Source organism: Prionailurus bengalensis, chromosome A1 (genome assembly GCF_016509475.1).
Source record: "Prionailurus bengalensis isolate Pbe53 chromosome A1, Fcat_Pben_1.1_paternal_pri, whole genome shotgun sequence".
Lineage (NCBI taxonomy): Eukaryota > Metazoa > Chordata > Mammalia > Carnivora > Felidae > Prionailurus > Prionailurus bengalensis.
In genome coordinates, this window is record NC_057343.1 from 123,412,889 (window position 1) to 123,440,329 (window position 27,441).

Consider the following 27,441-nt stretch of genomic DNA (forward strand, 5'->3'; position numbering starts at 1 on the left):
GTGACAGGCAGTAATAAAAGGTATCACGTACTGAGGGTTTATGAAATCTGAGGCATGCTGGATTTAGGGCTTTACAGGAATTATCTTCTTTCATTTTCCCAACAACCCCATGATACACATGTAACAGCCATGCTCATTTTACAGATGACTAAACTGAGGCTTAGGGAGGTTATTTGCCTAAGGTCACACAGCTAATAAAATGCTGAGCCAGGATTTGAACCTGGTTGTTTCCACTCCACAGTCTAAATCCTGAATTACCTACCAGGCTACAGCGTGGAAACTCAAGGGGGCCGTATACTCTGAGAAGGTGCCACAGCCTGAAACTCCAGAAGAGCAAACAGCTGGTTGGTAGTGCCATCCTTGCTGACTCACTAAAGGCCATTTTATCTTGTCTGAAGAATGAAGAGAGAGAAGGGAAAGGACCACGGCGGGCTTTATTTGGGGAAAGAGAGGAAGCAGGATGACAAAGGAAGTAAACTGAGAATCCCACATCAGAGCAGCCCCAGAGCCCATCTGAGACAAGCATTTCATCAACACCATTCTGACAAGCAGCTAATTAAATATCCCTGGGGAGAGGGTTCCCGTCTTGACTCACAAGGGCAAGTGCTGAGTTCTGAAGCCTGTTCTCCACATGGGGCTCAGCAAAGCCAGCTTTCCAGCTGGCCTGATAATCCCTGAAGCCAGCGTAACACCCCAGTCCCACTGGAAAACAGGCAAAGGCAGATTATACAGAAAGCAAGCTTAGCATAATAAGAATGATAAAAGCTTACGTTTACTGGGCACTTGCAATCACTTTCAAGCAAGTGAGTGGTTATTTCATTTAATCCTCCAAAAGGATATAATGAGATCAACATTATCCCCATTTTACAGACGTGGGACCAAGAGACGGCAATCGTGCCTGATACTTGCCTACTGTTTCTCAGCCCCAAATCCATCCTTCCACGGTCCCTCCTCTCTGATCTCGACTTGGCTGGGACTCTGCACACCACATGACCCAGGACCCTCCATCAGCTAGTGTCCTATTAAATTCTGTAAATAAAAGGCAGCACATGGAGAAGAGAAAGCTAAAGAAAGGGAAAGGGAACTTCCTTCCTGCTTCTCTGTTCCTGCAACATCACTCCTGGAGAGCAGCTGTCTCCAGGCTTCAGCTTCTTCGGGCACTGCTACCTCTAGTTTTGCACACTCGCTCAATAGCACCAAGAGCGGCCAGCTGGAGTCTCTCAGAAATCCGAGCGCCACCCCTGTGGGTCAGCCCCTCTACACGCCTCCATTCTGGAAGCCTTATCTCTTTGTTCACTCAGCCTTGGGTGGCTGCTGCTTCTTGCCCCTCTCTCTGGATTTACATGCATGTTCCTTTGGGTTCTTTCAGCTTCTAACATGTATATACTCCATTCTCTCTGTTAAATCCCCTCTATCTGATGTACTTAGTACTGTGTCTGTTTTTACGACTCCACATGGACCGATACAGAGCAGTTACATATCTCGTCCAATGTCACACAGCCAGCGAGCAGCATGGCCATTACTAAACTCAGGTTTTCCACAGAAGCTGGAATAGGCAGCTTATCTGTCGTGGGGAGGCCAGGATCACCACAGACAATCAATACAGATACACTGAAATAAACCAAGTTCTTAGTGCTCACATGATAATTATAGTTTTATTAATAATAATTTGTGTGTATAATGCATTAGGTTTGGAAGGGATTTCATAGCCATTACTTCGTATGACTCAGAAAATAAATATATTATAGTTAAGGATTTAACCTTTAGAATAAGACAGACATTCGTTTAATCTCAGTTAAAGAATGACTGCATAACAGCTGTGTGACCTTTGGCAAGTTACCGAACCTCGTTCAAACTTACTTTTGTTTTCTATGAAATCTGGTTACTAGAACTACCTACATCATATGGCTGCTGTAATCATTTAACTCATGTAATATAATATATATAACATGTCGAGAACTGTGCAGTGCCTGAGATTTTATCACACTTACAACCTGACACGTGAGCTTATTACTATGTCATGGCTGGTGTCAGAAGACAGGACACTCCTGGGTCAGAGACCAACAACTTCATTACTCATGACAAAAGCACTAGCCACAGTTGCACGTTGGTTTTCTTTGGTTGTTCATGCCCCTCAAGTCTCACAGGATGACACAAAGGGCCTGTCATGGCTGCCTGCACATACAGTGCATTGTGTTATAAGAGAACACTGTGCTTGGGGAATTCACTACTTTTATATAGTAAGTTGAAGTAAGACTAGTCTTTGAGAGAAACATTACCTCATTTCTCAAGCTTGCTCAGTGAAAACATAACCATGAGCAATGATCCAGGTAAAGAGTAGTCAGGGCCTGGAATTTTGGGGATAACCACAGAAATATGCAGGGAGACTCAAAGCCCCTGTTGGATTGCCTCTTCCACAAAATTCACTAAATACCCAGTAATTATACAGTAAGTGGTAGTTCTCACTGAGTCTCATAAAACCCAATCGTGAAAGAATACTTTCCTCAATTTATAGACGAGGAAACTGGCTCAGAGAAGTGAAAGGACTTGCTCCATGGTAATAACCTTTGGGGAAGTTGTGGTTCTGGGTCCAAAAATCAGAAACCATGACCCCAAATCCCATGCCCAGTCATCTCCATCAAGACACCTATTTGTAAAGATAGGTCATGCTTACCTTTAGCTCAGAACTGGCTACATAGTTTGCAGGGCTTAGGGCCCATATTTCTAAAATTCCTAAGCTTTAGAATCTAGTCTATTCTAGTAGGTTCTGAACTGTATTTACCAGGGAGCTAGTTGTCCCCTGAGCTTTCTCAGAGGCTATCAAGAGTGGGAGTGATCCTCAAAAAACTAAAAATAGAACTACCCTACAACTCAGCAATTGCACTACTAGGCATTTATCCACGGGATACAGATGTGTTGTTTCGAAGGTACACATGCACCCCAACGTTTATGGCAGCATTATCAACAATAGGCAAAGTATGCAAAGAGCCCACATGTCCATCGATGGATGAATAGATAAAGAAGATGTGGTGTACACATATACAATGGAGTATTACTCGGCAATCAAAAAGAATGAAATCTTGCCATTTGCAACTACGTGGATGGAACTGGAGGGTATTATGCTAAGTGAAATTAGTCAGTCAGAGAAAGACAAAAATCAAATCACTTCACTCATATGAGGACTTTAAGAGACAAAACAGATGAAGGGAAGGGAAGGGAAACAAAAATAATATAAAAACAGGGAGGGGGACAAAACAGAAGAGACTCATAAATATGGAGAACAAACTGAGGGTTACCAGAGGGGTTGCGGGAGGGGGGATGGGCTAAATGGGTCAGGGGCACTAAGGAATCTACTCCTGAAATCGTTGTTGCACTATATGCTAACTAATTTGGATGTAAATTTTAAAAAATAAAAAATAAAATTAAAAAAAAAAAGTGTGCGTGAGGACAGGAAGGGAAGATTGGGAAAGACCTCTAGGCATAAAGTTTGTTTTTTTGGGACTCTGCATAAGATTATGTTTTTATTTTTTTAAGGGACGGTATACCACAGAACTGGGGTTTGCCAGAGGGGAGGAGAGTAGGGGAGAGGGGCAAAATGGGTGAAAGGAAGTGGGAGACACAGGCCTCCAGGTATGGAAAGAGTAAGTCACAGGGATAAAGGCACAATATGGAGAATATAGTCAATGATATTGTAACAGTTTTATAGGGTAACAGATGGTAGCTACACTTGTAGCAAGAACATAACACATATGCCTAACACAGCATAGCATGATGTAGACTTGCTGAATCACTAGTTGTACACCTGAAACTAATGTAACACTGTGTCAACCTATACTTCCATTTAAAACACTGTGCCAGGTGGCTCCGTGGCACAATGGATAGTGCACTGGACTTCTAAAACACCGTGCCAACCTACACGTTCCAGGAAAATCTCAAATTTCACTCAACTAAAATTTGAGGGGTTGGGGAGTGTTTTTTTGTTTGTTTTTTAGAATTCAGTATTTTAAGACCATTATTTCTTAAGAATTTCAAACATACACCGACATGGAGAGGAAAGTATAACAAACCCCACGTGTTAATGAGAAAACATCAACAATTATAAAATTCTGTTTTAAAAATAGAGACATGAAGGCCCAGAAGGTGAAGGGACTTGGCCAAATTTACATAGTGACTAACAGAACCATGTCTCTCCCTTGCTTTCATGGCTTTCAGACAAATGTTCTTTCCACCAGGGTGGAGGTGGCCTCAGATAAGTGTAAGAGCTGTTATATAATGAGATGTGATTCTGAAAGTAGACAGGACCAAGCCACTATCAGGAAGCCATGCACTTTAAATTGTCTGGCCAGACACGAGAATGATCGCTCCTACCAGCTAATTCAAAACAGTGTCGGAAGTCAGAAAAGCTTGGCATGACTCCCTGACGCACTGAGTGATGAGCTAATTGATGTTCCTTCATTCACTATTTCATTCAAATATTATTGAGGGTCCATTACATGCCAGGGACTGTGCTAACTGCCAGGACAGAATTGTACAGAACACAGATTTTAAGTAAGTTACTGAAACTTTCCTACTCATCCATTTATTCATTCAAAAGTATGTACTGACCACCTACTATGTATGAGTCAAACCCTGTGTTAGAAATGAAGGGCATTGACTCAAAAAGCTCCCAGGCTAGGGGCACCTGAGTGGCTCAGTCGGATAAGCGTCAGACTCTTGATTTCGGCTCAGGTCATGATCTTGCAGTTCGTGGGATCGAGCCCCACGTCCGGCTCTGCACTGTTAGCGTGGAGCCTGCTTGGGATTCTCTCCCTCTCTCTTCCCATTCCTGGCTCGTTATCTCTCTCAAAATAAATAAACATTTGAAATTGGGGGAAAAAAAAAAGTTCCCAGGCTAGTAGGAAAGAGACAAACAAGAATTTCTAATACAGAATAAGTAACAGCTACAAGCATCTCAGAAAGCACACAAGAGAACCTTACCTGACCTTGAGGGCTCAGGGAAAATCCCTGAAAACACTCAAGATGAAGCTGAGGTAGGAAGGAAAGCAAGTAAGAGTAGGCCCAGTTGCCTCCTCTGTAAACTGGGAATAATAATATCCTCCCCTTTGGGATGCTGTGAATGTAAAAGAAACATTCACATGAAGGGGCTGGCCTGGCCCATCGCAATGGCATGGCGTTACACGTTACCGTCTCCATGTTCACATGCACGAGTGCTGACCAGGACCTTATGTCTGTCTGCGGTTAATAATCAATGAAGTCGAGAACACATATAGGAAGAAATCTTTGTCTCCCGCCTCATTAGCATCAGAGTCCAAGCAAGTAACCAGGCCCAGACACGGGCCCTGGAAAGGAGCCTGCACTGCTGGCCACTTCATTTGGGAAATTCACCCTGTGGCAAACACTGTACCAAACGCAATTTTCCTCCTAAAGTGGTTTCCTCCCCACCCCTCCTCCATCGAGTTCCCCTCCCCCGCTACCAAGTGATTGATGTCTCACTGAGGGCCTTTTCCCCTTCAAAGCCCATCTGGCCTTCCTGCCTCAGCCGGCAGGGAGGGTGTAATCCTGTGTTTGCAGCTTTGCTGACGGTTTCTATGGATATTATGACAATATTACAGCTATTGTGAAGCTGCATCAGGGCTGACTGAATGAGGGGTCAGGACTTGAAAAGGGGAAATTTGGAATTGAACATCAACAACCTAAGGCCTCGGAGACAATGACTGGTTTTTGGAACGTCGTTCCTATCAACGGTAACAAACACTAACACGCGAATATTGTTCCTGTATGAACAATCTGCGGAAGGCTTGTTTCTCAAATCCCTCCTGGAGAGTACCCAGAAGACAAAAGTCAGGCCCCAAGCAAGGGCTCCCCGGCCACACTCAGCAGTGCCAGCAAGGGAAAACTTCAGGCAGGGGTGTCACTTGAATAACCACACTGCAAACCTCTGCCGTGTCCCACGAGACCACATTGCGACCACCGAGCATTCGGTGTGGCTCCTTAACCACTCTCCCAAGTCATCCCGAGAACTTTGTACAGAATTGGGAAACAGAAATGCTTATGAAGGGAAAAGGAGGGGTCAGCAGCCATTAATAGTTCCCAAATGTTGAGCCGGTAAAGAAGAAAGTAGGCACAGAACTCTACCTCCCCGTAGGATCTCTGTCGCCAGCACCCCTCCTTACTTTTGCTGTGGCCCGTATTTTCTTCCGTGACAGGTTTAAATTTTTTTTTTCCTTTTTTTGTCAACCATGTTTTGAGGTTAATGTGAACAGGCCTCTCTTCTTTGTAAGAGAAAATGTAATGGTTTTACTCAATTTCCAAAGCAAGGCTAGGTCATTGTGGAAAATGTGGAAAATGTTGCTGAAGAAATAGAAGAAAACACAAGGTATTATTGTCCTGCACAGAAATATGCCACTGCTAAGATTCTGTTCAACTTCCGTGTAATTTTTATGGTTTGGAGATTCAGACAGAATTCTGGCTCTGCAAACTGTCTGAACTTGCAGAGATCAGTTAACCTCTCTAAACCTCTGTGTTCCTGCCCAGGGACTTGATAATGATGAAGGACCAAATAAGCCAGGAACACGTTCTCACACCATTATTCTTGTACAGCATCATTTTTAATGGCTCTAGGGTATTCTGTCGTGTGACTATGCCATAAATTATTTACAATATCCTGTTACTGAGTGAGTCAGTTGTTTTATATATTCACCATTACAAGAGAGTGACTTCTGATAAATAATCTCCGGTTTTCCTCTTGTTTCCTATGTATTATTCAGCAGAGGGGCTTGAGTCACCTAATTTACAGCATATACACTAAGCACATGGGACTGTGAACACTGAGGAAGAACAGGGACAGTGGAGCGTCCTGCCCTTAGAGCTGAGCTAGTGGGGAGAGCGGAAGGGGCAGGAGGCTGGGAAACAGGACATTTGGGTCTTAGCTTCCCCTCAGCCCCCTTCTATGAACTGTGTAACTTGGCAAATGATCTGATCTCTCATTTCTTATCTATTAAATGAGTGTAATTATAAAGCCTCCCTCCAAGGGTTTCTGTGAACAGACTAAATTAATAAATGTTAAGTCCTTAAAAAAAAAAAAAAAATGCCTGGCACAGCGCTATTCACAACGGCCAAAAAGTAGAAACAACCAAAATGTCCATCAGCTGATGAACGGGAAAACAAAATGTGGCATATCCTGTACCTCAAAGGAATACAACACTGAATGTCAGCTACACTTCAATAATAAAATTTTAAATCCTACTCACTTATGGCGATGAAACTATTCTATAGGAGACATAGTTTCTATAGGAAACTATTCTATAGCACAACATTCTATAGGACACTCACTTATGGCAATGAAACTATCCTATAGGATACAGGTCATTATACTTTTTGTCAACACCCATAGAATATACAAAACCAAGACTGAATCCTAATGTAAACTGTGGGCTTAATAACAAAGTATCAACACTGGCCCATCAATTGTAACAAAATACCATACTAACGCAAAATGTTAATAATAGAGGAAATCAATGATGGGTGAGGGTAAGGGGGTATGTTGGGGTTCTGTGCTTTCTGTTCATTTTTTTCTGTAAAAAAATGCACTGTTTTTCTAAAAACTGCACAAGAAAATAAAGTCTATTAAGTAAAAAAAAATCTATTCAGAAAGGACGTGAAAAAAAAGTGGTATAGCCATACAATGGAATATTATTCAGCCATAACAAATAATAAAATACCAACACATGCTACAAGATGAACCTTTAAAACATTACACTCAATGAAAGAAGCCAAACCAAAAGAGACCACATATTGTATGACTCCATTTTTATGGAATGTCCAGAATAGCGAAATCTATAGAGACAGAAAGTAGATTTGTTGTTGCCAGGGGCTGGAGGGAGGGGCAAATGGGGAGGGACTGCTAACGGGTACAGAGTTTCCATTTGAGATCATGGAAAAGTTCTGGAACAAGATAGTGGTAATGATTGCACAATGCTGTAAATGGAAACTGTACTTTAAAGTCGTTAATGTCAAAAAAATTGTTAATGTCAACTATACTCCAATAAAAAAAAGTCAACTATACTTCAATTAAAAAAAAAGAAAATAAAATTTAAAAAGTTAAAATGGAAAACTTTTATGTTATGCATATTTTACCAAGGTTAAAAAAAAAGAGTGCCTGGTATATAATAAGCACTCAAAAATTTTTATTTTTCACCCTTATTCCCATCTTGGGGTCTCAGTTTTCCTATTCATAAAGTGAAAAGGAAAAATAATCTTTGAAATTGCTCCTTGCTCTGAGATTCTACAGTCTAATCGGATGAATCTGCCATGTGACAGAGAAATCTTTTTTGTGAATATCTATTTCCTTCCTTCTCCCTCCTTTGGTGGAAGGGGAACCCGTGCCCTTCCTCTGAGCACTCACTTTAAAGCTGCCATCACCTCTTTCGCAAATCCCTTCGAGTACCTGACAGATCTCTGATTGCTAGTGACCCTGAAAAGGCTAAGGATGGAGTCTTAGTAAGTATCTGTTGGACTCATGAATGGATGAAAGAATAAATAAATGAATGAAAGCTCAGAGGGACAGCCACTGACTCTCACTGCATGCCCCGAGGGGAGCTAGCCCCAGCTGAATTCCTGACCTCAAGTCAGGTTTCCTGAATGGTGAGCATACATGTTCCAAAAGGCAGTACACACCCTCCCGAGTACACCCTTTCTCTGAACACTCTTAAGCACATATTTATAAAGGCATTATTTCAGCTCCCCAAACTTCCCATTTTTAAATCTGTTTGCATGTTCTCCGTGTGAGTAAGCATTCTCCCCATTCACTTAACAATGTCACGTTCTGTTAAGGACTCCAAGAGAACCTATTTTCCACCGTTTGCTCTCCTCTTTGCAGCTCCAAGATGTTGGCTGCCTTCACACCTCTGCTTTTTCTAGCGCGGCAGGAAAGCTTAATTTTCAGCCTGACCTCCTTCTTCCTAATCACTCGGACTTCCTGTATTTGTTTCTTTCTCACTGTCATTTCCAGGTTATCCTATTCGACCGCCCCCCCCCCCACCTTTCCCCGTCTTTGTTCTTTACAAAACCTTGTCTCCGCTTCGTAAATTTGCCATCTCTAAAAAATCTTGCAGTGTTCTCCTCTTCATTGCCAGGTATGTGTTTATTTTTAATTTCCTCCTCCAAACTCCAGACATCCTGAAAGGAGCGCAAGTGTTTCTGAGCCTTTCAAATGGTTTTGCCTAGTTACCTCAAATTTCTAAATCTTTTCATATTGAAAAGCTGCTAAGGTCCCCTCTGCTACTCCAATGCTCATGCAAACACACAATCCCATACACCCTTATGCCCCTCTTATATTCAAGACCAAGAGCTGACAAACAAATGCCCTTGGGTCAAATCCAGCCCACTGCCTGATTTCTGTAAAGTTTTAGTGGCACACAGCCACACTCATTCATTCACACACATATTGTCTATGGATAACTTTGTTATACAGACTCTGGAAGTTGGGGTGGACACCTGATAGCCCACAAAGCCTAAAATATTTATTATCTAAGCCTTTATAGACTCTTGTTGTAGGCACGCGAGGGATATCTCATCCTTTATTTACAAACTCTTAGTTGACGGCATGCATTGCCAGATACTGCCTTCATTTCAACTCCCCAACACCCAGGAGAAACTCCCTATACTCCACTCTACAATCTCACTGAAAGATCTGGCTGGCTTCCTCACTCTTGCTTGGTAAGTAGAAGAAAACTGTATCTCTGGAAAGGTTTTGTCTCCCTACCAATTGTGTGAGATATTATTATTCATCAATGGTTTTTGTTTTTTGTTTTTTGTTTTTTTTACTTCTCGCTTAGGATCCATTTATCCCACAACTTCAACTTCCCATTTCAGTGGGTTTCTTTCTTTCTATCCAAGTGAGAGAATGTGAGGATATTAGTAAGAGGAAAACAGTCCCTCCCTAGCCCACTTTCAACTCAACATAAGCACTGAATCTTTTCTCTTCGGACACAAGCTAGCTTCTTGGAAATAAGCCAAATCGTTCTGTCCTTGGTACGGATTGTCTAGAAAAGTGGTGTGTGAGCGATCCCCAGGCCTCCTGTAGATCTCAATTTGAGCCCTATCTCTGGCACCATCCTTTGAATAGGATCTGCCCTTAGCAGATAGTAAAAGTGCTTTAAATGAGGCGAACCTACCAACAAGTCACAGCATCCAAGAAAAATTATCATCAGCACTTGGGGAATACCATGAAAACTCTCTGAGCCTCTCCACTTGTTCCCTTGCTCCGCCTCTTGGCCTCTTTCTAGGGATTCACAGCTGCTTCTTCTTCTTCTTCTTCTTCTTCTTCTTTTTTAATGTTTATTTACTTACTCTTGAGAGAGAGAGAGAGAGCACAAGCCGGGGAGGGACAGAGAGAGGGGGGTAAACACAGAATCCAAATCAGGTTCCAGGCTCTGAGCCATCAGTGCATAGCCTGACACGGGGCTCGAACTTATACACCATGAGACTATGACCTGAGCAGAAGTAGGACCCTTAACTGACTGAGCCACCCAGGTGCCCCCGGGATTCAGAGCTTCTAATGTCTTCCGGTTCAGTAACTGTGTTCACCTTTTGGACTTGATCAAATTCAGCTTCCCTATTTTGATTCTATGAGCCCCGTCCACTCACTCTCCAGAAAGTCCCCCTGGTAGAAATTTTATTGGGATGATCCTCTTAACCAAGCCAGTTCTAGTGCTGGACCCCACTCAGTACCAATGTTTAGCTGCCACCACATAAAAGAACAGCAAAATAGTATGCAAAAATCCATCAGACAGTCCTTAGGCCAAAATCTGGACTTTATCCCTTTCTAGTTGTATAATTAAAGGAAGTCAAGGCACCTCTCCAAGATTCGGTTTCTCTTCCAGTCAATGTAGATATTAATACCTATTCCGTAGGGTTAGTGTAAGGATTGCCAGTAGCAGCGGTTCCTTGCATGAGCAAGTACTCCATAAATGGAGCCTTTCATTAGAACACACCGTGAACCTCGTCTCTGTGCCCTAAAGCCAAGGAAAGGTAGAATTCCAAGAGATTATGCTGACAACTACTTTAGTAGAGAGAGAACAGACGCTTTGTTTTTTCTTTCTACATTTTATCTCCAGCTAAGATCTAAAATCTTCTTCCAACGTCTTTTACTCTACACCCCCCCCCCCCTTGCCTGGCTCCTGTGGCCCCTTCATCTCTGCTGTTGAGCATTGTGGCCCAGCCTGCACTCCTCCTTCTTCTTCCCTGATTTACCCAGAGTCCTGCCCTTGCAGTCCCACATGGCAAGCAAGCATCCCATGCTCACTCTTCCGGTAGCATGAAAACAACCACTCCACATGCAACCGTTTCCAGGAAGTTTCCATTCACGAATGATAAAGAAATGAATACACACAAAGATTTGGCTAGAAGAACATCTCTCACCTCCTTATTTACAATGACAAAAGAAGAGAAGTAAAAGTGAAATTGAAACTGAAAGCAAAAATATAAATGCCCAACTAAAAGAAATGAGTAACTCAGCAAGCCTGGCTCAGTCAGCAGAACATACGACTCTTGATCTTAGGGTTGTGGGTTCAAGCCCCATACTGGGTGTATAAGTTACTTTAAAAATTTTTTTTAAATAAAATTTTTTTAAGAAACCAGTAGCTAAATATGTAATACATCACAACAGAGGCAAAGATAAAAGTTACATCGGATTTCTTCTCAGAAACGATACAAACAAAAGAGAATAGATTGACATATTTAAAGTGTTGAGAGAAGGGTGCCTGGGTGGCTCAGTCCATTAAGTGTCTGACTTCGGCTCAGGTCATGATCTCACAGTTTGTGAGTTTGAGCCCCATGTTAGGTTCTGTACTGACAGCTCTGTATTGGAGCCTGCTTCAGCTTCTGTGTTTCCCTCTCTCTCTGCCCCTCCCCCACCAGTGCTTGCTCTAGCGCGCGTGCTCTCTCTCTCTCTCTCTCAAAACTAACCATTAAAAAATTTTTTAAAGAAATTCAAAAAATAAAGTGTTGAGAGAAAAAACCCACCATCCTACAATTCTGACCTTGCAAAATATCCTTCCAAAGTGAAAAAGAACACATGAAAAGATGCCCAACATCACTCATCTCAGGGAAATGCAAATCAAAACACAGTTAAGATATCACTTCACACTTGTCAGAATGGTTAGAATCAGAAAGACAAGAAACAACAAGCACTGGTAAGGATGCAGAGAAAAAGGAACCTTCATGCACTGTTGGTGGGAATGTAAATTGGTGGAGCCACCAACAGTGGCTGGAAAACATACGGGAAGACAGCATGGAAGTTCCTTAAAAAATTAAAAATAGAAATACCAGATGATCCAGTAATCCCACTACTGGGTATTTACGCAAAGAAAGCAAAAACACTAATTTGAAAAGATACATACACCCCTATGTTTTCTGCAGTATTATATACAACAGCTAAGATATGGAAGCAACCCAAGTGTCCATCCACAGACGAATGGATAAGGAAGATGTGATATATATATACATATATATATATATGTATACACACACATATATATGTATACACATATATATGTATACATGTATACACACACATATATATGTATACACACACATATAATGGAATATTATTCAGCCATAAAAAAAAATGAGATCTTGCCATTTGCATCAACATGGACAGACCTAGAGGGTATAATGCTAAATGAAATGTCAGAGAAAGACAAGTACTATATGATTTTACTTATGTGTGGAATCTAGAAAACATAACAAATGAACAAACAAACAAAAAGCAGAAACAGACCCATAAATACAGAGAAAAAAACTGATGGTTGCCAGAGGCCAAGAGGGTCAAAGAGGGGCAAAATGGGTGAAGGGGAGCAGAAGATAAAGGCTTTCAGTTATGAAATGAGTAAGTCACTGGGATAAAAGGAACAGCACAGGGAATATAGTGAGTGGTACTGTAATAGGGCTGTATAGTGACAGAAGGTAGCTACACGGGTGGCGAGCGTAGCATATCATGTAGTCTTGTGGAATCACTTTGTTGTATACCAGAAACTAATGACATGTGTCCACTATCATTTTAAAAAATGGAAGGAGAAATACAGACTTTCTCAGACAAATAAAAACTGAGGGAATGTGTTGGCAGTACATCTGCCTTGCAAGAAATGTTAAAAGAAATTCTTCACAAACAAGAAATGATAGGGGTCTGCAATGTGAATGTCCATGAAAAAAAGAAAGAGCACTACAGGAGGAATAAGTGACGCTAATATAAAAATGTAATTTTTCTCATCCTTAATTGATCTAACATGTAATGGTTTGTTCAAAATAATAATAGCAACAATGCATTCAATTAGATATGTCTATATATGCTTCTGTATAAGTGAAGTGAATAACTAATAATACAAGGGACAGAGCGGGAAGAATTACAAATATTTTGTTATTTTATGGTACTTGCACTACCCATGAAGTGGTACAGTGTTATTTGGCGGTATACCTGGGTGAGTCGTAAATGCATACTACGAACTCTAGGGCAACCACTAGAAAAAGTAAAAAAGAAGTGTGAGGGGCACCTGGGTGCTTCAGTCAGTTAAGCTTGGACTCTTGTTTTCAGCTCAGGTCATGATCTCATGGTTCCTGAGTTCGAGCCCCACGTAGGGCTCTGTGCTGACAGTGCGGGGCCTGCTTGGAATTCTCTCTCTCCCTCTTTTTCTCTCTGTCTGCTCCTCCTCCACTCACTCGCTTTCTCAAAATAAATAAATAATCATTTTTTTTAAATGTAACTGACATGCTAAGATAGGAAAGAAAATGGAATCACATAAAATGCTCAATTAAAATCTTTACAAAGGGAAGAAAAAGAATGGAAGACAAAATAAGAACAAGGAAAAGGAAAAGAAGCAGAAAACACCAGCAAATATAGTAAATATGAGTCTAGCTATATCAATAATCACCTTGAATGTCAATGGTTTAAATGCACGAATGAGAAGACAGAAATTGTCAGAGTGGATCAAAAACACAACCCCACTATACATTGTCTACAAGAAACCAACTTTAAATGTAAGGACACAAATGAACCAAAAGTAAATGGGTAGAGAAAAAACACACTCTGCTAACACTAATCAACAGAAAGCAGGAATAGCTACGTTAATTTCAGACAAAGCAGACTTCAAAGTAGGAAAGTTATTCATCAGGTATAATTATAAAAGGGTCAATTCTCCAAGAATACATAATAATTCTTAACATATATGTGTCTACAAAAAAAGCATCAAAGTATGTAAGGAAAAAACAGTAGAATTGCAAGGAGAAACAGATGAATCCACTATTATATTTGGAGACTCTAAACACCCCTCTGTAGGAAATGGACAGATCCAGCAGACAGAAAATCAGTAAGGACATAGTTGAATTCAATAGAACTATCAATGAGCTAGATATTACTGATACCACAGACTACTTTATCTAACAAAAGAAGAATGTACATTCTTCTCAAGCTCACATAGAACATTCACCAAGATAGACCCCATTCTGACCTATAAAACACATCTTAAATTTAAAATAATATAAATCATATAATGTCTGCTCTTACACAATTAAAACATAAATGAGTATCAAAAAGATAGCAGGAAAACCCCAAAATAATTGATTAAATACCTTTCAAATAACACATGGGTCACTGAAGAATTTTCAAAAGAAATTTATAAATATTTTGACCTAAATTAAAGTGAAAATATAGTATAACCAAATTTGTGGGATGCAATTAAAACATTGCTTAGAAGGAAATTTATAACATTGAATGAACATATTAAAAAGGAAAAAAAAGACCGAAAATCAATAATCTAAGCGCCCATCTTACAACTAGAAAAAGAAGACAAATTAGATCCAAAGTAAGCAGAAGAAAAGAATAAAAATTAGAACATAAATCAATGAAATTGAAAATAAGAAATCAATAAAGAAAATTAACTAAGCCAAAAGCCCATTCTTTGACCAATAAAATTGATAAGCATCTAGCTAGGATAACTAAGAAAAACAAGAGAAGACCCAAACTACTTTTATCAGAAATGAAAGAGGGGACATCACTACAGATTCCATCAACATTAAAAAGATAAGAAAGAATATTATGAAAAACTCTATGCCCACAAATTTGATAATCTAGATAAAATAGATAATTTCCTTGACAGACACAATCTAGTAAACTCACACAAGAAGAAATAGACAATCTGAATAGGTCTATATCTATTAAAGAAATTTAATCAATAATTAATTCCTAAACAGCACTGGGCCCAGGTGGGTTCACTCGTGAACTCTAGCAAACATTTAAAGAAGAAATTAAGCCAATTCTCTACAAGCTCCTCCAGAGACAGAAGCAAAGGGAATACTTCTTAGCTCATTCTAGGAGAACACCATTACTCGAATCCAAAACCAGATAGACCTTACAAAAAAGAAAAGGAGACACCAATACCTCTCTTAGGCACAGATGTAAATTCTGTTGACAAAATATTAGCAAATCAAATTCAACAATGTATACAAAGAATTACATACCATGACCAAGAGGATTTTATCCAAGGAATGGAAGGCTGGTTCAACACTGGAAAATTAATGTAATCTACCACATCAAGAGGCTAAAAAAGAACAGTGAACAAAATCAACAGATGCAGGAAAACCACTTGACAAAATCTGGCACCCACACATGATAAAAGTTCTCAGCCAACTAGGTATAGATGAGAATGCCCTCGACTTGATAAAGAACATCAATTCAAAACCTACAGCTAACCTCATACTTAATGATGAGAACTGACACCACTCAACTTCAAGACTTACAACGAAGCTACACTAATCAGGACAATATGGTATTAGAGGTGCCTGTCTGGCTCAGTTGGAAGAGCATGCAACTCTTGATCTTGCCGTCATGAGTTCATGCCCCACAGTGGGTGTGGAGTCTGCTTAAAAAATAATAATAATAACGTTCAAAGTGAATAAATAAAAAATAAGACAATGTGGTATTGGCAAAAGAATACACAAGCAGATTAATAGATCAAAACAGAGAACCTAGAAATAGGTCCATATAAATAGAGTCAACTGATCTTTGACAAAGAAGCAAAAGCAATAGAACGGGAAAAGATAGTCTTTTTCAACAAATGGTGCTGGAGCAATTGAACATCCACACGCAATAAAATGAATGTAGACAGAGACTTTAAACCCTTCACAAAAATTAACTCAAAATGGATCATAGACCTAAATGTAAAATGAAAACTATAAAACTCCTAGAAAATAAGATAGAAAAAACCCCAGAGGACCTTGGGTATGGCAATGACTTTTTAGATACAACACCAAAGGCATAACTGATGAAAGAAAAAATTGATAAGCTGGACTTCAGTAAAATTAAAAACTTCTTTTCTACAAAAAAACAATGTCAAGCCATAGACTGGGAGAAAAATATTTGCAAGACACACCTGACAAAGGATTATTATCTAAAATATACAAAGAACTCTTAAAACTCAGCAATAGGAAAATGAATAATCCAGTTAGAAAATGGGCCAAAGACCTGAACAGACACCTCACCAAAAAGATACCCAGATGACAATAAGCATATGAAAAGATGTTCAACATTATGTCATCAGATAATTGTAAATTGAAGCAACAATGAGAAATCTCTACACATCTACTACTATTGTAGGCCGTAATCCAAAACAGTAACAACACCAAATGCTGACAAGGATGTGGAGCAACAGAAACTCTCATTAATTGCTGGTAGGAATACAAAAAATGGTACAACCACTTTGGAAGACAGTTTAGAGATTTCTTACAAAATTAAAAGTACTCATCCAACACCATTCAACAACTGCACTCCTTGGTATTTACTCAAATGAAATGTCCACGTAAAAAGCTACATACAAATGTTTATAGAAGCTTGAGTCATAATTGCCAAAACTGAGAAGCAACCAAAATGTCCTCCAGTAGGTGAATGGATAAACTGTACATCCAGAAAATGGAATATTATTCCATGCTAAAAAGATATGAGCTTTCCAGCCATGAAAAGATTTGGAGGATTGTTAAATACATATTGCTAAGTGAAAAAAGGCAATCTGAAAAAGCTACAGACTGTATGATTCCCAAAATATGATATTCTAACAAAGGCAAAGCTATGGAGACAATAGAAAGATTGTAGTTGCCAGCGTTTAGAAGAAAGGGAGGGATAAATAGGTGAGCTCAATGGACTTCCAGGGCAATGAAAATACTGTGTTTCCTACTATAATGATGGATATATATCATTATGCATTTGTCAAAATCCACAGACTGTACAACACCAAGAGTGAACCCTAATGTAAACTATGGCCTGTGGGTGATAAAGATGTGTCAGTGAGCGTTCTTCAAGTGTAAGAAATGTACTGCTCTGGTGGGAGATGTGGATAACGGAGGGAGCCATGAAAGTGTCGGGGCAGGAGAAACAAGGGAAATCTCTGTACTTTCCACTCATTTTTGCTGTGAACCTAAAACTGTTCTCAGAAATAAAGTTTATTAAAATGCATTAAAGTGGTCAAAAATAGTTTAAAAATATATAATAATGTATATTCCCACTTTTATTTTGGAATGAAAAACATATGTGTCACACACACACAGATGTAAAGAAAATACACCATTGTAGTAACAGCAATTTTCAATGGGAGACTACAAGGAAATGCAGTTAATGCTTTCCTATTGTTTATCTCTTTGGTTTGTCTTAGGTTTTGATTGTGCACCTACATAGCCGGTGCTTAGTAAGTGTTTTTAGAATAAAGGAGTACAGAAAAAATTAGACGCTGAAGGGAGGTCTGGGGACTCCTCACCCTATTTATGGTGACCTTGTTGTCCACACCCCACTGGCCCAACCCCACATACAGAAAGAGAGTATACTGAACACTACCAACACTCAGTCTGTAGCCTCACTGCAAGGCTTCCACAGTTTATTTCTCTTAGAAACTGGTCAATAAAAGAGCATATATCACTGAAGAACTCAAATTGACAATGAATTCATTAATGACCATAATATTAGAACCACTGACTGTTATGGCTTTGATCTGAAGATTAAGGACTCACGAGCACTTACCCAATTGTGTGGGCAAGACAAGCCACTAGGGCACAAGCGAAAAATATCAGGATCTATATTTGTATATACAATATTTTACTTTGTACTTGTTTTGTATTGTATAACAGTCATAAGATATTAATACAGTTGACCAGTGAACAACACAGGTTTGAACTGCACTGGTCCATTTACATGTGGATTTATTTTTATAAATACCATACAGTACTGTACATATATTTTCTCTTCCTTACAATTCTCTTAATAACATTTTCTTTTCTCTAGCTTACTTTCTCATAAGAATACAGCATGCAATACGTATAACATACAAAATGTTTGTATTTTATATACAAACTGTATATAAACTGTATTAATTGACTGTTTATGTTATCAGTAAGGCTTCTGGTCAACAGCAAGCTATTAATGGTTAAGGTTCAGGGGAGTCCATGGGTACACATGGATTTTTGACTGCATGGGGGTTAGCACCCTAACCCCTGTGTTTCTCAAGGGTCAATTGTATGTATGTTGTGCATGTAATTTATACATATGCACGTGTGTACCTATACATAGAGAGAGAGAGACCATGCTCAAAAAATTTTTGCATAGAGGTGTACAATAAAAGAAGCTTATAGACCTGGTCCAGGCCCTTCATTTTATTTTTTTTACTTTTTTTTTACTTTTTTTTTTAACATTTATTTATTTTTGGGACAGAGAGAGACAGAGCATGAACGGGGGAGGGGCAGAGAGAGAGGGAGACACAGAATCGGAAGCAGGCTCCAGGCTCCGAGCCATCAGCCCAGAGCCCGACGCGGGGCTCGAACTCACAGACCGCGAGATCGTGACCTGAGCCGAAGTCGGACGCTTAACCGACTGAGCCACCCAGGCGCCCCAAGGCCCTTCATTTTAGAAAGGAGGAAGCTAAGTCTCAGAGAGAAGGGAGGTGAGTTGCCCAAGCTGGTTAAAGATTGGGTCTCCAAGTTGAGACTGCTAATGCTTTATCCTCTTGGTTTAGTTTCTGTTTGTTGCTTTGTTTATTGTTTGTTTGCCTCATCTCATTGGTTTTTGATGGAGTAGAACTGGTTTTTCAAAGCCACGTAAGTCCAGGTTAAGAGTACAGATAAACTTTGGGGTGCCTGGGTGGCTCAGTCAGTTAAGCGTCTGACTTCAGCTCAGGTCATGATCTCACGGTTCATGGGTTCCAGCCCCGTGTCGGGCTCTGCGTGGACAGCTCAGAGCCCAGAACCTGGTTTGGCTTCTGTGCCTCCCTGTCTGCCCTTCCCCTGCTCACACTCTTTCTCTTTCTCTCTCTCCTGAAAATAAATAAACATTAAAAAAAATTTTTTTCTAAAAGAGTACAGATAAACTTTAACATTCCATCTTCCTATAAGCTTAACTTTTAAAAAGTGCTTACACACATAAATGGACTTCTGCCTCTTCTCAAAAATGGAGAGCTGAGCTGCCAGTCATAGCCTGCATTCTCAGGCAGGCTGCCCTACTCCTAGTAAGCTCTATCCACTGTCTCACAGGAACATTATCTGCAGGAATAACGCCCAGGGGAAATTAATCATAAAGAGAATCAGCTATAGAAATCACTGACAGAAAAACATCACGGACAGTCCCCTGGCCGTCTTAGACATTACTTACAAGAGCCGTCAGCAATACCCTGTCTCCAGGGACCATTACTTTGAGGGAACCCTGCCAATCGCAGCATTACTTGGAAGGTACGTTTTTTTATGTTCCTCAAATGCCTACTGTCAAACTAAACCAAAGTTCTGAAAGGTTTCGAACGCTTCCAAGTTTGGGTAAGTTAATATAGTTCCTGATTCGAGTGTGGCCTGGGGGCCAGGTACCCAAGAGCCTTTTCTCCCAGCCTAAGTGCGGACTTTGGTTTGTCAGAGCAGCTTTGAAAAATTCATACACTCCAGGGATTCTGATGATGTGGAGAGGACTTTATAAACCTAGAATTCTATTTCCAGCTGTCTTCCCTTGCATGGGGTAAGGAGGACAACTTCAGCTTCTCTGGATCGTTTTGAAAATTTTCCACCCAGGAGCAAAAAGGCACAGGACGAATGATTTAAAAAAAAAAAAAAAAAAGGTAAGAGCCACAACTTGCCTGTTTCAAATGCTCTCCTCCTACACCCAGAACCCCTACTGACTTCACAAAGGAAACAACTTGCACGAAAGTGGCCCATGTGGGAAACAGGGGACTAGAAATGACCCACGGCTCCTGACTGGGAGTTATCAATAGACCCATGTAATCATAATGTCATTACTTTGTTTTCACTGGATGACAGAGTTTTTGCAGTATCATTTGCTCTTGGCAGACCATATATCATCATTCTCCTCCCCTTAGTAATTTCTTTGCTGCAAGAAAAACTCTGGAAACCATCTTGAGAAATGGTGAAAAATACTTCCTTTTCATTTACAACTGCTTTTTTATGCACTTACTGTCAAAAGTTATAAACGAAAAGTTATGTGAGCCAACCAGGGAGGATTTGGGCAGTATAAATGCCTATCAGAAGAAAAAAATCTAGGTACATTATTTAACAAGGTGTTTACAGGTAGCTCCAGAACCACAATATAAACACCCAATCATACCTCAAATATGGCACTTGTCATTCAAAGTATAACTCAGAGACCTTTTTTTACTTTTATTCTCCCACACAGTTTGTTGTAGAATCTCTTCATAATTTATGCATTTATTAACTAAACTTAAGGTGGGGGTTACTAAGGAGGTATGCTGTAGACAAGGCATACTGTGAGTTTATCAAGACATTTTTTTTTAATCTCTTTTAATAACTTTGCATTCAACTTGAAAAAATAAGGATTTTGCAGCAACTCTTTTCATAGGCTGGGCAACTGTTCTCCAACTGCTCTGAATAATGGGTTGGCAGCAAGATGGAGGAAAGTGCTAGAGGTGTGGCAGAAAGTTCTGTCCTTGCCCTGCATGACAGTAACACATCAGGAGCAGACACCAGGGTCAGGCTCACTGAATTAAAATAAAACAGCAGCCTCCCTGTCTGGAAAGAAGGAGTCAGAACTCAGAAAAATGGACTCTGGACTCAGAAAAATCTGTTTGAATTCTGGCTCTTCTACTACAAAAGCATATGATGTCCATGTAAGTCAAGGAAATTAACTAGCCTAATATACTTTGCCACGACCATATCCCATCTGAAGCACTGTGTTCAGTTCTGTGCACCGCATTTTTTGAAAGAATATTTATAAAATATAGGCAAACCTGAAAAGTAAATCAGAAGGGTGAAAGGCTTACATAAGAGAGGGCTAAAGAAGGCAGGAATGATAAGGCTAAAAGAGAGAATTTTAGGAAGAATACAATTGCCCTCAAACATATAAAGGGCAGTGAAAACTCAAAGAGTAATCATAACTAATATGTGCTGAGTACTCAATATGTGTAAAGTACTCAGTGTTATTCACATTCTGCAGGTGAGAAAGCACAGGCCCAGAGGCCGAGTTATACGCTCACAGTCACATAATTTGGATGGGTGGAGCCAGAGCTCATCCCAATAGTCTGGCCCCAGGTATAGGGGAGGTATGAAAGCTATACTCCAAATACTTTGTTTTGGTTTTTTTTTTTCATTTTTTATTATTTTTTTAAGTAAGCTCTATGCCCAAAATGAGGCTCGAACTCATAGCCCTGAGATCAAACATCACATGCTCCACCCACTGAGCCAGCCAGGAACCCCTCCAAATATTTCTAATCTCTGTCTTACAGGATCATGGTAAGATTACACCCTCCCAATTCTTTTGGACACAGGTTAGTGATTTGCTCTGGCCAGTGACATGTGAACCTAAGTCATGTTCACAACCTCAGCAAGGGAGTTCCAGAGCCTATGAGCAACACGCCCATGTTCTTCCTAACATGAGAGCATAGAGGTGAAACCTCCATCAGTCTAGGTCCCTGGGGGGGAAATGATGGGCAGAGCTGCCCTGTGACCCATGGTGGACAAGTAACAGGAGCAAGAAATCAACTGTGACTGTTTCGTTAAGCCACTGAGATGTGGGGATTGCTTGTTACTGTGGCAATACCCAACTTTTCTGACAGATAAACAAACCCACATGCTTCAAGTCATTAAAATACCTCAGAAATTTAAAAAAAAAACTCTATTCTTATATTTTAAAAGGTCAGAACCGAGAATAGTTTATAGAAACCACAAGTAGGCAGATTTGGGTTTAATTTAATTTTTTTAAAGTGATGTTTTCTGAAAGCTGCTTCACAAGGTACAGGCTCACTGAAAATGGTGGTATTTAAATAAGAGGCCAAAAGGGACAGCTGGCTGGCTCAGTCAGTAGAGCATGGGACTCTTGACCCTGGGGTCGTGAATTCAAACCCCACATTGGGCCTAGAGTTTACTTCTAAAACATCAAAACTAAAATATAAAAAATAAATGAGAGACCAGACAATCATTCTGCATCTATGTAGCAAAAAATATGGATTCATTAAGGAGGTTTAATATACCAACCATTTCTGGAACACCTCCAGTGTTCCAGGCATTTCAGCTATAGTGATAAATCCAAACACACAATCCCTTCCCTCAAGGAAATAGCCATCAAGAACAGAAGTAGATAAGGTCTGCTGACTCTTGTAGCAGTGTGATTCAACCAAATTAGAGATAATAACAGGGCCTGAATGAAGCTGACAGCAAGCCTGAACTTACAAATAACCATGTAGCACTAGAAATCCTGCTGATGCTTAAGTTGTATTATTATTTTTCAATTAGGAGCCAAAAGTATAGGGTTTGCAAAAGGAAAGAAAACGAAGAGAATGTCTGGGTTTAAAGGAGGAACATTTTCCCTTTCTCTAGTTACCATCCTTAAATCTTGCAAACCAGGCATATTATCTGGCTTACATCAGGGGTGTTCCAGCAAAGGGAATAGCACTGACTCACAGCAATTGTTACCGACCGTTTCCATCACTTTTCCCACCCCTTAGAGTCAGGAAGGGAACATTTCAATAGGGATCAGCTCAGACCTGAAGAGAGGCGATAATCTTCCTGGCACGCCATTCTTAAGTTTAGAAATCAGCCACAGCTTTTCCAAAATATCCGAAGTTTTTCCTAAAAGGGTATTTGAGCAGGGCCTACAGGGATCCCATACTCTAAGGATGATATGAAAATCACCAACTAAACGAGTGATTCCACGGGGCACGGACATTGTTTCCCAAAGGTGTCTTTACACAATACTAACTTCAGTGCTTTCTTTCCCTAGTGGTATCAATAATTAAAGCTTTGTTTATTTTTTTAAACTTCCCAAAATCAAACAGTGCAGAGATATGCCTTCCTTTGACTGCCTCACTGCATTTGAATGGAAAAACATCTAAAACTTGGGTAAGCATTAACTGTAATTGCTCTGGGGCAGACATTTCCATTTTGGGTTATTATTCATACCAGTATTCACAGAGAATAATATATGTGGATGGATTTTGCAGCCATTATCTACACAAGAGTGACGTATCTGATTACTATTGTTCCCCAACTCAAAAGCGTCAGTTTGAACTTCGAATACTCCAGCCCTGCCCAGACCCTGAATTTTCTGAACTACAGTTCTGATTTTCTATGAAATAAACAAATAGATGAGAGCAGGCTGGATTTCAGTGGCATACCTTCAGCCAGTTCAGGGTGTCACGAGTTTCTCAAAAACACACATACAGAAGAAATTGGCTTTGGCACATGGAAAAGCAGCAGAGAATTTGCAGCTTGTGCTAGTTTAAAGTGCACCCTTAATACTCTTGCCTGTTTTCAAAAATAAGTGATAGTCTTCCAGAGACAGCTGGATCCCTGTGGTACCCAGTCTTGCAACAAGCTTTGTACACAAATGTACACTTTACAAACACAGATGTGAAATGTCGACCTAGGACAGAAGAGAGGCACGCAGATGAGGGTGTTTAGTCTAGTGGCTCCACACCCGAAAGTTTCAGGGACAGAGCTGATGTTTCAAGAGTGAGAGGGGGGACCGCCCATCCTGTACGTTCATCCGGGGACTATGGAGATGACCCCCATCTTCCCAGCGCCAGTGTGCCCTCTGCCCTGGTGACCCGGGTTGAGATTTAATCGAGGGCCAGAGTGGGGCCAAGACAATTGTGCCAATGGTTAGTCAGACGGAGAGAAGGGCTAGAAATCACGAAGCCTTCCTGGCTGGCCCGGCTGACACACCCACCCAGACCCGCCGGCCCGGGGGTGCTGCGGGGAAGCGGGGGAAACCCGCGCACCCGGGTCCCGCGCCCACGAAGATGCTGCAGTTAGGAACCCGCGCGAATATCGGTCCGGGCTGAGAGGTCGCGCTACGCTCAGCAGAGGATGCCCTTCACCTCCCTGTCCCCCTTCCCCCGAGCTGAGTGAGCGGGAGAAAGTTGTGCCCGGGCCGCGTCGCCCCGGGCTGCCAGGGGAGCGAGGGCGGGAGGAGGAGAGCCGCGGGCCCCCTTACCTTGTCCTTGGGGCCGAGGTTCTGCAAAACCTCCTTGCCGGTGGCGCTCCGGATCTCCACCCCGGCGGGCGCGGGCGACGCGGGCGACGCGGGCGCGGGCTCCCTGCCCTCCTCCCGGCCTTGGCCCCGGCGCGGGGTGTCCCCCTCCACTCCCGGCCGGCTCCCGGAGCCGCGGCCGCTGCCCTGGCTGCTCCGGGGAGTCTTCGCGCCCCGCTGCCCCACGCTCAGGGCATCGAAATCCAGCGTCTTGCTCTCGAAGGCGCCCTCCACGTTGCAGAACATGCCGCCGTACTTCTGCCGCGGGACCTGGTCCGTGGTGCCCGGCCTGGCCAGGTACACGGGCAGATCGTCCTCGTGGGAGCTGTCCCAGCCCCTCCGGCCCGAGGCCATGGTTCAGGCGCACGGCGGGCCCGCGGCTTTGCTCCCCCAGAGGCGGAAAGGGCAGCCGCCGGCAGCGTGCTCCGAGCCACAGTGACTGGGGCGGGAGGAGGCGCCTGAGCGTTCGCGCCAGAGGCGGCAGTGCAGCTCCGGTTGCTGCCAGTCCCCAGCCAGCCAGCGAGCGCGCGGCGCAGGGGCCGGGGCAGCGGCGCGCTCCGGCTCGGGACCTGTCGCCCGCCCGCCGCCCCTCGGCGCGCACCCGACCCTAACGTGGCCTCGCAGGGTCGCGCGGCCTGGGGGCCCCTTGGAAAGTAGAAATCCCAACTTGGCGCGCGCGCACACACACGCACGCACGCTTCCCGCTCGCCCAGCGGCCCCCAGATTCACACTCAAGAACTCGCCTCTCTCGCACAGGCACAGAAACCCTCTTTCACCCACACTGACTTCCGAGTGTGCCTCTCAAACACAAACCTCTCTGCCCCACTCGTGCACGCAAACCTAGTGGGCTCAGGTGTGTTCGTGTCAAAGCCGGGCTCTGATTTACAACAACACGCACCCGCACAGATGTACCAGACTCACAATCCTAGACTTTGCTTACCCATAATCCCAGATTTGTCTCCTCCTCATCTTAGAATTGTCTCACAATTGTCCCCGCTTCTAGAATCTGCCTCACAAACCTGCACCCTCAAATAAAGAACCTCTGAATGGGTACCCTCTTCGCTGACGATCACAAAAGCCTGTAATTGACTCACAGACAAATCTACCCTCGAACCATTCTCACCTCATATTTAGCACCCTAGATTTTGCTTTTCAAGCACCCATAATTTGCCTCCCAGACAATTACATTACAGGTCAAAGGCATGCACAGGTCCCTGGGTTGCAGAATACTTCCAATACCCTGTCCTCATACAACCAACCCATCGCTAATACCCCACAAGCTGACTCAAGCTCAGGTTTAGGCCAGTCAGAACCCTCCACGCGGCCTCACACATAAGCTAAGATTTACCTCAAAATACACAACCAAAGACTTTGCCTTGCGCATTACCTCAGTTCCACACAGATTTTGCTTATGTATATGTCTGCTCTCACAGCCTCATTCTCTTCCCCCTTGTCCACCCACATATACTCTAACCCAGACTTTGCCAGTAAACACAGAGTCCTCGAACCTGCAGAGCTCGTATGGTATCTGCACACAGAGCCTAAATCAAGAATCTGCAGCGCCCACGTTAAACTAGGCCCCCTTTCACAATTTCACTCCTTTAGTCATTCATCCAGTGTGAACTGAAGGCCTGCTGTGTTCTTCGCAAGATACTAAAGGGACAGTGTTTAACAAGTCAGATGGGGGCCTGTCCTCACCAAGAGTGTAGTCTCCAACCACCCACCTAGGGAGCACAATCAATCACTATTCCGCATGACATACTAAACTTTATTTTCTGAACCCCGCCACTACATCATAGACTTCATGAAGTCCAAGAGCTGGTCTGTTTAGTTTACTATGAAATATCTTGAGTCCAGAACATCTGCAGGCACATAATAGGAGCTCCGTAAATCCCTTTTGAATAAATGGTAATGATAATAATAACAAGTGCAGCAACAGGGAACATTTATGGAGCTGTTGCTGTGTGCCAGTCACTACTGTAATTGTGTCACATATAGTAACTCACTTAAAGCTCATCAGCATATGGCAGGCTTCTTTGTGCACACAGACACTATCTTTGAAGGCATCTGCAATCAATTTGGTCGACTGAAACTTGCAACCGCAATTTTGGAGAGTAACTAGGATATTGGAAAACGGGATTTCGATAGCAGGATCGTGACAGTCATGAAAAGTTGGGGGATGAGGTTGACCTGAACTCTGATCACAGACAAGTATGTCGACACAGGTTTTACTTGTCCCCCATCCCCATGAGGAGAAAGACGCTTGCTTCATTCACTGCATGTGCTCTATCACATTATTCCTGATTTCTTTAGCAGACTGCCTCTGGGAAGCTGCCTCCTTCTTAACAAATGCTGGTGGCTGACAGACCCAGAAATTCATGTGACAGGTTGGTAATACAGGCTCTTCCATCCCTTTTTGCTCACACAGGTTACTTCCTTCCTCTTCCCCGTTGCTTTCAAACTCTTCTTTACTCATTAACTCATTTACAGACTTTTAGGGGGACACTTGCTATGTGTCCAGCATTGTCCTGGGTTCCCTCCTCTGTGGAACATAATTCTAATAGGGGCAAAGAGATGATAAATAAGAAAGATCAGTTCAGATTGTCAATCATAAGAGTTATGAGACATAACATAGAGAAAAAGATAGCCAACTTTTAATTTTTTTTTAACGTTTATTTATTTTTGAGAGACTGAGAGAGACAGAGCATGAGTGGGGGAGGGGCAGAGGGAGAGGGAGACAGAATACGAAGCAGGATGCAGGCTCTGAGCTGTCAGCACAGAGCCCGACACGGGGCTCGAACCCACGAACCACGAGATCATGACCTGAGCTGAAGTCGGACACTTAACCGAGTGAGCCACCCAGGGGCCCCTAAGATAGCCAACTTTTAGATTGTTTGGTCAGGAGAGTCTTCCCTCTCTGACTCCTCACA

General features: G+C 42.0%; 1 protein-coding gene across 1 annotated transcript in view; it reads right to left on the bottom strand.

Annotated features, from left to right (window-relative positions):
- Window positions 1-25,026, bottom strand: part of DPYSL3 (dihydropyrimidinase like 3) — a 114,991-nt gene extending 89,965 nt beyond the window's left edge. Inside the window, exon 1 of the mRNA XM_043590437.1 lies at window positions 24,476-25,026. Coding sequence (XP_043446372.1) covers window positions 24,476-24,865 — 390 coding nt within the window. The 5' untranslated portion in view covers window positions 24,866-25,026. The remainder of the gene's footprint in view (window positions 1-24,475) is intronic.
- Window positions 25,027-27,441: the final 2,415 nt, after the last annotated feature.